Here is a 15,881-nt window from a genome sequence, read left to right as displayed (position 1 = left end):
TCTGGGCATAAGGCACCTTGCCTTTTGGGACAAACGCAGCAGCTCAGTTACTCAGCCTCCTGTCCCTCGGTGGTCCTCCCTCTCGTCTCTTTCTCTTCTGCCTCCAAGACGCCGACAGGCGTTGGGTGCACGTGGTCCCGCCTGCCTGGTGCTCATTTCTCATCACACCCGTGCCGGAGCCAGTACCAGTCCCCTTTCGTCTAAATTAGACGAAGCCCAGCGCTGGGGCTCGCGAGCGCTGCAAAGTCCACTGGGGAAATTAAAGGTTTCAGAGAGGACGGGACCCGTTATAATAAAAGCATTTGCACAGCCAGCGGTTCCGTCCGCCCCGTGGCTTCCGTGCTCCTTGGGGTATGATGAAATAGGAAGCAAGAGGACCTTTGAAAGTAGCTTGAGGGATTTATTTTAATTGGAAATGGTGGCGTTTTGCGCTTGGGGCCAGCGAGTTGGATCGTGCCAGTGGAGTGGGGGCGCCGCGTGAGAGCGTCCGGGTCGGGCTCGGCTCGGGACCTCGGCCCCGCCGTTCAAGGTTCTTTCTACTCCCGTGTATGCACGAGCCACGATCTCGAGGTCTGCGTCTTGCTCCCTCTTTCCTGCCCGGTCTATGCGTGTCCCTTGGTGCCTCAGTGGCTCTGCACTTGCAGAATGAAAACCGTATACCCGCACGTGAGTCAGTCACCTGCTAGGCCTTCCAAATACTCGTGAGACCTGAAAAACCCACGTGAACAAACGTAGAGTAGCCAGAAGAGGAACAAAGACCGTCTGCATTTAGATTTGTAATGATACAGTAACCACACCTGAATTTTTTTTCCCCAGCACATTTTAGGCTCTGCTTGTGAAGTGCATGCGTTTTCTCATTTAAAGCTCACAACCCTACCATGCAGGTGTTATCCCTGTCTCACAGACGAGGAGGCTGGAGCTCAGAGAAGTTAAGACACTTGCCCAGGATCACACAGCTGTCACGAATGGCAGGACCAGAATTACCTAGAAGATAGAGGCAGAGTCTATATTTTGAGTGGCAGAACCAGATTTCAAACTCGTCTAAACTCCAAAGCCCAAGCTTCTAAATACATACTGGGTTCCAGGGCCCCGTGGCTTAAAAGGGTTAGATTCCTGAATACAAAAAAACACAGGCTTGCTTTTTGATGTAGTAGATGTTACCCGGGAGAAGCTTTATGATTACTTATGTGCCCCTGAAACAGTGTTGGGACACGCGTTGCTTCAGATTTCTGAGACTGTGTTTCCAGTTGTTCAATCTGCCTTGACCGTCTCACTTTTGTGTTTCTAGATGCATCATCCCATTCAGATGAAACCTGCAGACAGTGAAAAGTCAAACGGTAGGTGGTAACCCACTGTCTCCTTTAATAATGTTTGCTGCTTTAAATGGAAGAGTATGGGGGGGAGGGGGTGGGAAGAGCCAGCCCAGCTGCTTTTGCTCTTGGGGGCGGGGGGGCAGAGAGCACTGCTCGGGGAGCCTTCCGCCGAGCCCGCAGGTCTGGAGAAGGGCCCACTCCCCTCTCCTGCGTCGCTGATCTCTGGTGTACAGATCTGTGAGACCTCGACGAGCAGTGTGTCCCATGTCCCTCTGTTGATGGTTTTCCCTGTGTCGTGGCCCTGTGGCTCTTGTCTCCTCCAGCAGAGCAACATGGGGACACCTGGTGTGGGGCGGGGGGGGGGGGGGGGGAGACACAAGCAGGAAAGGAATTGCCTGTGAAGGATTCGGCTCCCACCTTCTCCTTTCCCTTTTTGTTTATTTATTTATTTTTTGTCTTTCCATTTGTTCCTCTTTGACTTGGAGACTGTCTCGTTGCACTCTTCCCTAAATTGTGCCGATGCATTTGCATCAGAATTCATTCAGAGCTCAGTCTGCTGATTAAATGAACGTTCGCTGGGTACAAAAATACGCCTTTGATGAGGTCCGTGCAGTAATTGGGATTTGCCTCTTCCAGACACCAGAGAGTTGATAGCCACGTCTGTCTCTCTCTCTCAAGTTTTTGCTTCCATCTCTACAAGCCTTCTGTCCCTGTTTTGTTCTTTTCATTTCCTGAAATGTATGTTAAAAGGATCGTCTGCCTCCCTAGACCGGAGAGCTCCTCCGTCCGTCCCACAAGACTGACATAATCAGCACCGTTTCCTTCCAACAGGCAGTTTTGCACCTCATTAATTAGTAATCAGGGCAGAAGCCATGCACTTAGAGATCTGCATATCTGCAAATGTAAATTATGATTGGGCTCTGAATCTCTCCGCAAGGTATTTTTTGCTAATTGTAGCGCATTCCATTTTCTGGCTTCTCCACAGACTACAAAGTTTTGAAGAAAATTCCAAGTCCTAGCGCGGTGCTGCCGGCACTTGGTTTGCCAGAGCCTTCCCCTCTCAGCGGGGCACGGTAGCCTGCCCCTGTAGTCCCGGCCGCTCAGAGGCTGAGGGGGGAGGATTGCTCGAGCCCGGGCTCTCAAGGCCAGCCTGGGCAACATAGTGAGACCCCAGCCCTGTATAAATAAGTAAAGTTAAAAAAAAAACAAAAAACTTTACTGTATCTAGGAGTAGACTTTGGTACTTTTACCCCCGTCTTCTTCTCAGCCTTATACTTTTTTCTTGGCGTTAATTCCCTTTTTTCTATATTGCTTGATCACAAACATGGCATTTAGTGTCACAAGTTCTAAAACGTGCTGCTCCTTTGTTGCGGGACTGTGGCCAAGTCACTTCACACCTGTATTCGGTGATTTGTGGACACCTTGCTGTGTGCCAGGAACATTGCTAGGTGCTGGGGCTGCAGCAATGAGTAAGGGAAGGAAGAAGAAGAAAAGGTTACAAGAGACCGTGTCTCTGGCCTCATGGAACTTACATTCAGTCTCCTGACTTAAGTATCTAGAAGTCACTTCCACACTGGACTTCAGTCTCCTTTTTCTGAAAATGGGATTAATGGTAACGGCCTCTCATAGGTTGACCTTTCCCCCCCAAGACTCAAATGAGGTGTCTGTTAACAGTGTGTGTAACCATAGAAACGTTGATTCCTGTCCTCACCCGGAAGTGGTGCCCTGGCTCTTCGGGGTCCTTTGTTGAGCATGCCTACCTGTGTAAGGCGGCCGTTCTACCTGTGTGACTTCTTCAGGCCTTTTGCTCTGAAAGGTGCCTGCTTGTAGTCTGTTCAGGTCCTCACCCGGAGAGAGGAGAGATGATTTTGTATTTGTGGGATGCATCCCGTCAGGACAGGTCATCTCGGAGCTCCCGGCCACCAAGAGATGCTCCCTGTCCTTTGGCCCCATAATTCTCCAAACCGTGTCAGGACAAGGACCATGGAATGCAAGTCTCTGGTGGAAATGGCTCTGTCTGGTTTCTGAACCTGAGGTTGTGGCTGTAGAAACATGACAAGTTAGAGAACTGAGTTGCAAACACGTGACCCGAGATGCCCCACTTTGCTTCCTGTCACGTGTTCTGTGGTGCAGTCGTGTACTCCCCACGGGCAGGCTGCTGGGCGTGCTCAGAGCGCTGTGCTGTTCTTTCCGTCCAGCGTCTGCTCTGGGCACTGAGCATAATGTTGGCTTTGGGTCCGGAACCACAGCAACAGAATAAAATTCTGTGGGTGCACCCAGTTTTGCATGATCTCAGAAGCCAAGCAGGACTGGGCATCATCATTACTAGGAGGAGAGAGTATCTAAAAATACCAGTTTTGGGGAAGCAACCTAGGGTGGTCGTTAAGAACCGGGTTGAGAAGCCTGGACGTGACTCCTGACTCCTGTGTCCTTGGGCAACTCACTGACCCTCACTCAGCCTCAGTGTCACCAGCCGTAAAGAGGGGCTCCCGTGGGGTAGCCTGAACTCTTACTGTAACGCCTGCCTTACAAGGTGGTTAGAGGATTACGTAAGTTCACATCTGTGAAGAGCTTAGCGTGATACCTGGCGCAGAGTAAATACGCACAGTGCTGAATTATGCCAAGTCAGCAGCGTCATTCCACCCGCTGAGGCAGCCGTTCCAGAGTGTTCTGAGCAGCAGAGGCTGGCGTGGCCAGGCTCGGGCTGTTCATACCAAAGCACAGGTCTGTACAAACAAATGAAAACCCCCGAACCTTCTAGTTGGGCCAGTTCTCCCCTTCGCTTTGTAGATTGACCTTCATTTTCTAAATTGCCAGTAAGAAAAGTCGAAAACTTCAAATGGGGCGGAAAGCTGCTTTTTAATGGGGCTCTTCTTTCTGGAGGCTCCAGTGGAACCTCCGCTGGCACAGACACGAACAGGTTTCAAGGTTCTCTTTGGACCTGATTGTGAGGAATCAGGAGAAATGTATAATTTCCCAAAGCAAGTGATGAAAGCCGCGAGCCTTTTCTGGTTTCACGTGGCATTTTTGACAGGTAAGCATAGTTCCAGAGGCTCGGAGAGCACAAAGATTTCTGTGACTCTGGTGCTCTAAATAGCTCCCGTGGTTGTGAAAGAAGTATAACGAGCTCTAATTGCACTCTTATTGAGTTTGCTGACATTTATGGATAGCACAAAGGCCGCGTCACAGTTAGACAGTCACTGTCTTCGTTATCGGCGTGTTCAGATTTCTGAAACTTTGTATTTGCCGAGCAAGAAAGGGCTGCTAATCACAGATTAATTAGTGATGGACAAATGAATTCCAGAAAAGCTATCACCCTTGGACGTCTCTGCCCTTGTAGAGATTCTGACAAATCGAGCCTCTGCGCTGAACCCGGAAATGCTAGGATGCTCTGACATCAGCCCTGCACTGTGGGATTTTCCCCAACAGACTTCCCAGACCTCCAGGGTCGGTCGGCTCTGATTAAGCTGCAGCCTCTAGCACATCCCAGCAACGTGCCATGCACCGTTATTTCCTGTCCGTGTGCTCCTGCTGTGCCAGGTGTCCAAAAGAAGAAAAAAAATACCCCACTCTGGATAAGCAATGAAACGCTGAGACTCTGTTAAGAAGAACATGTAGAATATATATGTCCAGCTTTCAGCAGAATCCAGCGTTTTTGTTATTTCTCCACTGCAGAAAGTTGAATGGTGGTATATGAGAGGGGCATTTGAAGAAGTGTGGATTTGGGCACCAGTGTAAACCAGCCCGAACACAGTTTTCCTCTTTCATTCCATATATGCCGTTCGGCTTTTGCTTCTCTATTGCTATGCAGAAAAAGGTACCAGCTGAGCAAGACTGAAAATTCATTTTTTTTTTTTTTTTTTGAGACAGAGTCTCGCTTTGTTGCCCAGGCTAGAGTGAGTGCCGTGGCGTCAGCCTAGCTCACAGCAACCTCAGACTCCTGGGCTCAAGCGATCCTCCTGCCTCAGCCTCCCGAGTAGCTGGGACTACAGGCATGCACCACCATGCCCAGCTAATTTTTTCTCTATATATTAGTTGGCCAATCAATTTCTTTCTATTTATAGTAGAGATGGGGTCTCACTCTTGCTCAGGCTGGTTTCGAACTCCTGAAGGACTGAAAATTAAAAGCAGTTGCTTGAAGCTAGCCTGGCAGTGAGCGATCGGGACAGCACGGAGGTCTCGGTGGCTCTGCCTTGGGGTCCCAGTGGTGGAGCCAGCATTGCCCCCCCCCTTCTTGTTGCGAGGAGGATTGTTTTTACTCTGCAGACAGCATTAATCCATCCTGCCTTAACCCTCCAACCTCGCAGTTCGCTGGGAATCCTTAAAGCCTAGAATCCGGAAATGCCGCTTCAGCCACCGGCTCTCTTTCTCGAGGTCTCCAAAGCCTCTCGTGTGCGCTTGTCAAGTTCAGAGGCAGCAGGAGTCAGGATCACCAAGTACCGCCAGGGGAGGGCGAAGGCCTGCAGAGCTGCCATTGAAAGGGGAATCGCAGGGTGTTCCCAGCCAGTCACTTTCTGATTTACTGGAAGATGAAGAAATAATTTTGAAATTCAAAGTGGAGAGACTCACAGATTTGGAGGCAGTAATTAAATGCCATATGTTAGCACTAACACATTGAAAAGTTGTTAATTAATTCAGGCAGCCCTGAATCCAGGTGTGACTTTGACAGATTGTATACCCGGGTGTTAGCACAGACTCACAATTAGGGATTTTTTTTTAAAATGAAGTTTCCATTCCCCTAACTTAAAAGAGTCACCCCTTGTACTTAAAGGATTAACCGTTTTCTCATTATTCCGTGGAAGGGAGAACTTTAAATGGCCGCTGGCATGGAACCCCTTTCAGTTCTGTTGCTGTCATTGTGGACAGAGGGGACCCTGTCTATGCAGTGCTTGGTACATGAAAGGATTTCCCCACATTTGTTCACAGGCTCTGCTAGAGGAAAATGACTTTTCCCCTAGGGGGAGGGACCTTACCTTTTAATTATTTTCTTAAAATTCCCCTAAAGCACCGATAGAATACAATAAACATAGATTCATTTACGTAATTGACATTCTTGTAGATTAAAAAAATGGGTGAGGGCGAGGTGTGGTGACTCATGCCCATAATACCAGCACTTTGGGAGGCTGAGGTGAGAGGATCGCTTGAGACCCGCCTGGGCAATATAGCAAGATCCCATCTCTACAAAAAAAATGTTTTAAATTAGTGGGTTCTGTGGTGGCACCTCTAGTCCTAGCTACTTGGGAGTCTGAGGCAGGAGGATGATTTGAGCCAGGAGTTCAAGGCTGTAGTGAGCTGTGTTTGCACCACTGCACTTCAGCCCGGATGACAGAGCAAGACCCTGTTTATATTTTTAAAAAAGGAAAGAAAGAAAAGAGAGAAAGTAAAAGTAAGATACTGAGTGCCTCTAAAATACTTAGGAAAAACTCACCAAAAAAAGTCATCAAAAATTGACGAAAAAGTTAAGTGAATTCAAGATAACTATATTTTTCTAGAATGTTTACAAAGCTGTTAGGGATCCTTAGAACAGGGATCCCGGGAATAAATTTTATGAATAAATTTCCACTGGAAAATCAAGAAAACTCGAGAGGAAAGCGGGATATGTTTAATCATCTGCATTTGCCACTAAAGCAAACAGAGCGCCACTGTGGGAAGCTCCCAGCAGCTCGGCCGGTGAGGCGCGGTGTCCGGCTGGCGAGCGCCATCAGCCTGCACGCGGGCACGCAGACACGGAAGTGGCGTTCCGAACAGGAGACGATGCGGGTTGCCATTTTTTTTATTATTTTTTGATTATTATTTTAAAAAGAGTGATGGGTGCCTGTCTAAGTTTACCTTAGCGATGGCTAAGAAGTCAGGATTTCTTAATGAGTGGTTTCCAATTTCTTAATATTCATCTTAGGGGAAAAAAAAAAACCCTTTTTAAGCTTACTCAGGAGCTGCGTGTTTAACTTCACTATGGCATCTCCCTGAAGCCCCAACCCTGCAAACCGCTTTAGCTAAACACCGTAATGACAGGTTTACCAGGGGAACCAAGGACCAAGTGGGAATTTTTCACGTACTTTTTGTTTTAACAGCACTAAAATCAGATCTCCAGGGTAAGAAGAAATACAACAGGGTTTTTACTCTTCATAGAGATGCCAGCCGGAGTTTGCTGGGGGTAGGAGTTGCAGAGAGAGGGAATGAGGAATCTAGAAAGTTTTTCCTCCTTACTTTGCCCCATCTCAGTTCCATGCCTTTCTCTTCTGGGGAGTAATGCCACATCTTCCAGAACCTTCCTGTGCTGAGGAGCTTGGGCACCTTGGAGAGCCTGCGGGCGTCCTGGTGTTGGAGCCGTAGAGGTTCTGTCCTGCAGAGAGCTGGCACCCAGGGGACCCGTGTTTCTGCAGCTTAGTTGCTGTGCCAGCGCTGTCCGTGACTTCCTAGGCTTTGCCACAGGTCACTTGACATTCTCTGAATGGAGGAAGAAGAGCTTCAGTTGGAAATTCTCCATCACATACAGGAGCTCAGGTCCTGAGCACCCTCCCTCCCTGGACTCAGAGCCCACGATGCCTGTGGCCACCTCTGCTTTGCGTCTCAGCACAAGTCCTGTCCCCTCCTGTCCCTACGTGTGAGCCCCTTCCATGCAGAGGCAGCAGAAAACGGGGTGTGGTGCCCTGAGGTCAGGCTGTTCTCCCAGCCCCCAAACACCGTCCCCACATGCCCCTGACTCCGTACCCGCCCGCAGAGGTCCCCTCCCCGCCCGGTCCGTCCACACCCCGCCTGTGTGGCTTAGTCTGGCTTGGATTCCCCAGCTTCCATCGAGCCTCTCTCAGCAAGCGCTTGGGTGCACGATCCGTAGTTGATGAGTATCGTCGCATTGGGTTCTCCGGCCTGTGTTCCTGAGGGCCCTCAAGTCTCTCCGCCTTGTCTTCCAAGCGTGGAGAGAGGCCGGGTCCAGGGGACTCCGCACCCCTCTCCCGCACCCCTGCCCCAGGTGAGCCAGGCTGCCTTTCCATTGCCGGGAAGAAGAGTAGTGTTCCACCCCTCACTCCACAGAAGACAGAACCGAGGTCCTCAGAGGTCAGCTAGCTGGCCAGTTCTGCCAGGTCGCACGTCAGATGAATGGCAGCTCCTGAAGGCCACCGCTCTCCCCGCGAGCCTCATCTCCTCCTCTGGACTTGGAGAAGCGCATGGGCAGGTGCAGGCAGAAGGCACCCAGGCAGGTCCCTGTTCTAGAGACAGAACATCCCTCGTGTCTCTCCCAGTCCGAGATTCCAGGAGAAGGAGCTTTCAGGGGTTGCCTTCAGGCCCCTCAGAGCTGCATGTCCCATGTAGCAGTCACGTATGGCTTTTTAAAATTACGTTTAAAAATCACTTCCTCGATGACACCAGCCCCTTCGAAGTGCTCAGTAGCCACACGTGGCTTTGTCTTGCGTGCGCAACTGCGCAGGCGTGGGTGGCGCTGCTGCAGAGGCTGCCACCGCGTGACATCGCGACTCCCCGGGCACACCTGCCCGGCTCCCGGAGGGCACAGGCCACGCGTTGTAACTTCGCTTCCAGAAGCACCTGGCCCTAGTAAGTCCAGAGTGAGGAAGGGCTTGCCGGCTAAATGACAGTGAGACTCTTACTGTCCAGGGAAAGGGGTATAAAGGAAACCGAAATAAAAGCCAATGAAATAGCAATGACAAGATTATAATACAGATGTAAAACAAAGGTTTTATACACAAGCGACTTAAGGCAGAGAGCCCTTCCCCTGAGATGCAGCGGGCTTTTTTTTTTTTTTTTTTTTTAATTTTCAGAACTGGGTTGAAATGAAATGATGGAAAATAAGCAGGACTTATCCCCATGGGCGTCTGTGATGTCCTGACAAAAGGCATCTCTCATTAAAAAAAAAAAAAAGGCATTAAACATTGCCCTGAAGTCAGTTTTCACCTCGCCTTTCGGGCCAAATGTAGGTCGTGTATCTCGAGCAGAAGTGTGCAGATTTCGAGGACAATCTCCCAGGTCACCTGAGGACCTGCCTTGTCTTTCCCAGCTGTCGGGGTCCACGGTGTGAATTTGCATGTTGTTGTCGCGATGCCCCCAATGCGTGAGTGTCCAGCAAGGTCTCTCCCAGTTCTTCTATGAGGGGGGGCGAGCGTGGGGTGGCCGGAGGTGCTTCTCGAGTGGCAGGGGCCGGCTCTGCTCTCTGGGACTGGCTGCTCCTCCCCCCCCGTGACGGACCTGGCTGGTCACAACCAGGCACAGGGACAGGTCAGCGCTGCAGAGCCCGGGCCGTGGGAAGGAAGTGCTTTCCTTGCAGAGAAAATGAGCTCTCCCCACCCTCTCGTTCTTGTCTGGATCGATGGAGATACGGCTACTTGGATTGGGGGAGCGGAGTGTCTTCTTTCCTGGAAAGTCTGATGAAGTTTATTCCTGTTGCACGCCCTCCACTCTTGTTGTGCCTCCTCCCCTGGCCTTTCTCTTTGCCTGTCGCTTGAGTTAAAAGAACACCTACAAGACACCAAAATTAAAATGTGTATCCAAAAATAGTGCTCTGCAGCAGGAGTGGGTTAGCTATTTTTTGCACAAGTGCTTCAAAGTGGTAGTAAACACATCGCTGTTAGTTTCTGAATGGGAAACTGCTGCTAGTCCCTGTGCCCTACTAAGTTGTTTTATTAGTAATAACAAGCGCGCCCAGAGAGGCGAAACATTCGGGGAGGGCCAGGCGGGAGAGCGGGGCGAGGCCGGGCGTGCGGCAGGAGCGGGTGAGGGCTGGGAGTCGGCCTGGGTCTCCCACGGCCGGGACCTGTTTTGATCGGGGTCGGGAAGCATCGATTACAAGGAAAAAGATAAAACGGCCTCTGCTCATTCGTTATTTTTATCTCCTAGCCGTGGAAGACAGAAAATTGTTCATAGGAATGGTTTCGAAGAAGTGTAATGAGAATGATATCAGGGTGATGTTCTCTCCGTTCGGCCAGATAGAGGAATGCCGGATCCTCCGGGGGCCCGACGGGCTGAGTCGAGGTGAGTGTGCCTTCTAGAAAGCCTCTCTCCTTACGTGCCAGTCGGAACTCTGTGTGGTAGTCCAGGTAGACGTAGGCACTGTGTCCAGCGAGAGGCCACCCTGTGACACGTCCCCTGTGATAAACTTGAACGTTTCCCTGTAGCCGCAGCGATCACCTTTTATTTCTCAAGTGGAGCAGGTCTTCGTGCCAGCATATTAGCTCAGGTTGTCACTGTCACATGGAAAGCAGACAGGCTGCCTTACCGGACACATCCCTTTCCATCTCAGAGGGAAGCTGATTTTGGGGGGGGCACGAGGCGGAGATGTGGAGGAAGAGAAAGGATATTTGTTGTTTCCTTCTTACCCTTCTGGCTTTCTGCCCACGCCTGAAGGAAGCACTGAGAGTGTGTCCCCTTCTCAGTGACAGGGACGGAGAAGAGAGTGTCCATGTTCACATGCAGCACAGAGCACACACGGACTCACAGCAACTGGGCCTGCCTTGGGGCGTTCGAGTTTTATTGCAAAGAGCGAAACTCCTGGCGTCCCGAGCCCAGGGAGTTCTTTAAGTGACAGAAAGTGACTTCATCCTGAAGAAGATTGTAGGTTCTTCTTTGCCACCATGATAGATGCAAAAGGTGCAGCTCAGAGCCCTGATGCAAACCGGTATTTTTGCAAGCAGCGACACAAAAGAGTTTGGAAATAACTGTCCTCTTTCCACGATTGCCTCCCCCTTTGACAATGCCACACGCCCCTTTCCTTAATCCACTCGTAAGGTTGTTGCTCAGTGTTGCCAGCGTCTGACTGCACTTCCCCGAATCGATCCAAGGTGCAAGTGTACACGTAAAACAGATTTTTCAGTTCTTATAAGAAATACATATTTTTTGCTCAGTTCTTATAAGAAATACATATTTTTGCAACGTGAAGAGGTCTTCATGCTGTTGTTACTGCAGTTAGCAGTGCAGTATATATGGGGCTAATTAGAAACTTAGTTTCATTCTCCATCTCTGGTTCTGGGCAAACACTGACACCCTAAACCACATGTTGCCCGATGGGGTCCCAAGTATCAAAGCGCCAGTTCTCACCCATAGCACTAGCTGTTACCTCATTGCAGCACCATATGAGGAAGAACATTTGTTTTTTTTTTTTTTTTTTTTTTTTGATTTTTAGACACAGAGCTTCATAATGTCAGCTGTTAGAATTGAAGGCCCAGAGAACAAAAGTTCCACCTACAGCCACCCCCAGCACCCCACAGAGGAGGTAGTCTAGGAAAACCAGAAGGCGGTGGAACAATGCCAAGCTTTGATTCCTCCATTTTCTTCTGAAGGTGGTTAAAAAAAAAAATAAAAAGGAGGGCGGTATGGAAATCACACTTTATGCATTTTCTAACAATTCCAGAATTCTTGTTATATAACACTCACTTAAAAGACTTGATGCTCTAGCGCTGAAGGAGATGGGAGATTGAGTGTGATCCCTGAATATAGCAGATGCGGGGGCTGAGGGCGTCTGCAGCATTTCCCCTGGGCCACCGTCAGGGCGAGCCTGACAGCCCAGTGTCAGACTGCACAGCCTCTGGCTCCCGGGGACAGCCTCCCTAGCAGGCGGGTCCTAGGAGTGCCGCCCCAGCAGTTCAAGCCAGGTGAGGGTCTGGTCACTCCTGGTCATCTGGTCGTCCTGCAGCCGGGACGCACGGATGCCCACACAGGCAGACAAACTGGGAGAGAGGAGAGCGTGGGAACAGGCAGTGTGGCTATAGGAAGAGTTACAGCATGTCCAAAGACATGATAATGTGTCTCTAATCCCTTTTCTGCTGCCAGTTGAGTAATTAGAACCCCTATTATCTCCTGTTGCTATTCTCAGGCACACCGCAGTGTTGTCATTACATTTTTTTCATTCCCCAAGGTATAGCACGGAAAATAGACTAAAGGAAAGCCCTTAAATTAATCACAGTGAAATTTGCAGTGGCTCAGAGGTCAGTGAACCCAGAACTCCCGCTGAAATGAAACGTAACCTTAGGAACCTTCACCATTTCATTTTTCCTACCTCTATCCCTCAGTTTCCCTGTTTGTAAATGGCAGCAGGAAAGATACCTGCTTGTCGTGTAGGGAGTCACTAGTTAGCGATGGGGAACCGTTTTGTCTGAGCGTTCCGTCTGCACGGGCCAGAGACCTGGAGAGCGAGCTGTGAATGCTGGCTTGGTCTCTAGGTGGCCTGGCCGGCTCGTGAAGTGGCTGTCCACCTCCCTTTGTCCACCTGTCCGGTGGGGACAGGAATGGACAGCAGTGCAGCCTACAGTGCCCAAGGCTCCTTGAGCACACGCTAGTTATGTCTGCAGATCAGATCGTACATCCAGCTAGAACCTCCATGGGAAAGAGCAGGACACACAGTACTCAACACGAGAACTTGGCTCATTTGATCTACCATTTGGTTGATTAACCACACTCAACACCACACGCAGCCTGTCCCTGAAACACGTTATGGGAGCCCCCTCCTCAGTATTTCATGCAAATGCTGGCTCTGTGTGAAAAGAAGAATACTTCTCCGTCTTCTGGTGAACTAATGAGAATTCCCTATTGCAAAAAAAGAAGATACTCATTTATAACCATTTGTTCTGAAATATAGACAGTGGCACGTTTTTGAATTAGCAGGACCCAGGGACTGCTGGCTGCAGGGACCTCTGCCTGAATCCATGCATTTGTTAAAAGAACAATTCTTTCATGCTACTATTTTGCTTTTATTAAAGAACTACAGTTTTCAATCAAATCTTAATAAACGTCTCCCATTAGTGACACTTAGGATAAAGCGTTTCTGTTCTCAGTGGCTATTGCTGGCTCAGCTATTTGAAAAATAAATAAAAATTGAGGGAAACGAAGGCTCGGCTGCTGTGCAAAAGTGCCTTCTAATACAAAAATCAGGGTAGAAACTGTTCAGTGAGAAAGTTTTTAAGTCAAACTGTTAGATGATGAGGGAGAGGTGCAGTTGCATTAGTGGTTCACTTTTTTCTCTTCCTGCCTTTGCCCAGTTCACCTACAAGAATGAAGACAGAGGAGGCAGTTAGTGGAGCTGGCTCCCCTACAGGTTCCTAGTGTTACTTCCTCTCTGCCACGGTCAGTAGTTTTAGTTCCTCCCTGGAAGGCTACTTGGCCCAGTCCCCCAGTTGCGTTAGAGGTGCACCGGCCGGGCTGGCGGGACCCACGGCCGTGCTGGTCAGAGCTCGCTCCACTTTCAGTTAGAATCATGGTCTTTCTTTCAAAAGCCAAGACCTACCTCTTGGCAAGAAAAAAATATGTTTAAAGTCCCATCATTACTCACAACACCAGCCCGTGATCCAGGACAGACACCCTCGGGAAGTTGTCATGACTCGGTGCATGGAAAGCACCTAGCACCTGCCAAGCACCTGAAGCCACTCAACACACACTAGTGTTTTCCCTCACTTGAGGCAGCGCGCTCACCTCTGAGTATGCATTTCCATCTCTTTGGGGCCAGTAGCTCTTTCTGCCGTCTAATTCGGAAGGTGTGGTCTGAGATGCTTTCAAGCAACTTGATGATACTCTTTGGAGTGTCGTGCAGCAGTGGCTCAGCCCCTGGTGCCTGCTGGGTTCAGGGCACCTCAAGCCCACACATGGCCATTCAAATGAGACGTTTGCTCTCAAAAGCAGAACTGGCGGCTTCTAAGCCAAATGCACTTATTTGACTATGTCACCTTAGCATGTCGATTTCCTAAAACACATACTTGCCCGTAATCCCACAGTCAGAATGGGCTGTTTAGGTGCAGCTGACGGGGTTTTCTGCACCGGGGCAGTCGAGTATCTGTGACCTGGAGACAATGAAGGAGTTTATTTCATTTTTCTTTCCCCACAAACTGGAGTCAGATCCTCACTGCCATTTAAGGTAACTTTCTGCTTGTTTAAGAATATTCCAGCTGTGTTTACGGTGTTCCAACATTCCCCTGCCAAAACCTTTGACAAATGAATTGGCAATATTTTCAGGGATTTGGGAGAGCACAGACTGGATTTAGCCATTAAATCCTCATTTGTTTTTGTCATATCTGATCAGGAGATGGGGATAAGGCTTTTGACTATTAAAACATGTACACAGGGAAGACTCAGTTTTGACCACATTTTAGCTCTGCCTACACAGCGCTTAAACATGCAGATATGTGGAAACCTTTATCACATACTCCCTGGATGACTGACTGTATTTTGCCCTCTTGTTCTCAGTACAGTCTTCCAGTCTAATAGCAGCGACGAGATTTTGCCGCCTATTAAGTAGATCATCATCTGTAACCAGCCTCAGATGCCATACGTGAATGATGTTTTCCTGCCAGTTTTAAATACATTGGCCCACCATCAGGATGGTGCATCAGAGTATTATAATAATTTTTATACCCCAGTAGGAGACTGGTAGCATATGTTTAATAAATCAAATCCACTGCCACTGCTAAAAAGATACAGCAAAAAAAAATTGGCTGCATTAAGATCTTTCTTTGGCTAACTAGGAATTTCTAAACAAGTTTTCCATAGGATGAGCTCTCCCTCATGCTGCACAAGTTATTTTAAGTTATGCTGTTTTCAGTTGAAACATAGCAGGCTTCTGCACCTCTTTAAAAAAAAAAAAAAAAAAAAGTAACAGAAAAGCAAAAGGCCCTGGCATTGTTCGTGCTTTTAAAAGCGCCTGCACTTTTTCTTTGGGGAGCAGGGAGGAAGGGGGTGTGCAGAGCAAGGATTCATTTAGTTCTCTCAAAATTTTCTTGCTGCTGAGAAAAAAGGTATAACAACTGAGTTAAGATATCCTTTAAGTTGAAATGACAAGCATAATAGATGTGTTCCAAAAATCTTCTCTGTGGCAGGGCTACGTGCTTTCCTTAGATCTTGTCTGTAGGAGGAAATTACTTTGAGAAACCTCTCCCCAGTCAATCATTTATCTGTTTTAGCAGCGAGAAGGGCAACCTCACTGAAATAAGAGGAATCCAACTCTTTTCATTTCTATTAGCAATCTGACATCCTGAACGTGGAGATAATAAATAATTGCAAAGGTAAATTACAGGCTGGCCACATTTACAGATAGATTTTTTTCCCTCCTATTTTATATATTTGGAGGTTTTAAGATAGTAATATACATGCTATCGCACCTAAAACCCCCTCCCCAGCAAAAGAGAAATACGGAGCTTTATTTTTTGGACACCTGTATCCTTTTTTCTCCCAGCCTGGTTTCTCCAGGTTTTTGGTCAGTAGCCAGAAAACTGATGGTTCATTCAGTCTAGAATAGCTAAGTCCTGACCCTACAAGATCAGAGCCATTGTCTTTTGCAGACCCAATGAACTCTACCGCACCCAGAGGCTCATTTTTAGTAGAAGAGCGGGACAGCTACCACCTAAATTATTCTTGTCCAACGGGGACAGCCTTCTAGCTGGCTTGAGAGAAAAAGCCAGTAGCCAGTCTTAGGCTAGGGCATATGTGATCCTGTGTTAGTAAAAAGCCACAGATTCGGAGGCCTAATCCTAACGCCACCAGTATGTTTTCTGTAGTGATAAAAAGAAAATTAAAATCTCTCCGTAGGACTTACCGTGACCTCCTGTTTTAGAGAAATCACAAAGGTTAACAAGCTAC

At 48.6% G+C, this 15,881-nt stretch overlaps 1 protein-coding gene across 16 annotated transcripts in view; it reads left to right on the top strand.

Annotated features, from left to right (window-relative positions):
- Positions 1-15,881, top strand: part of CELF2 (CUGBP Elav-like family member 2) — a 724,899-nt gene that overhangs the window by 643,596 nt on the left and 65,422 nt on the right. For all 16 annotated transcript variants that reach the window (XM_075997468.1, XM_075997471.1, XM_012740321.3 and 13 more), the window contains 2 exons: positions 1,289-1,337; positions 10,161-10,295. In XM_075997468.1, coding sequence (XP_075853583.1) covers positions 1,289-1,337; positions 10,161-10,295 — 184 coding nt within the window. The remainder of the gene's footprint in view (positions 1-1,288; positions 1,338-10,160; positions 10,296-15,881) is intronic.

Source organism: Microcebus murinus, chromosome 25 (assembly GCF_040939455.1).
Source record: "Microcebus murinus isolate Inina chromosome 25, M.murinus_Inina_mat1.0, whole genome shotgun sequence".
NCBI lineage: Eukaryota > Metazoa > Chordata > Mammalia > Primates > Cheirogaleidae > Microcebus > Microcebus murinus.
Note: the sequence above shows the minus strand (reverse complement) of the source record. Positions and strands in the feature narration are given on the sequence as shown.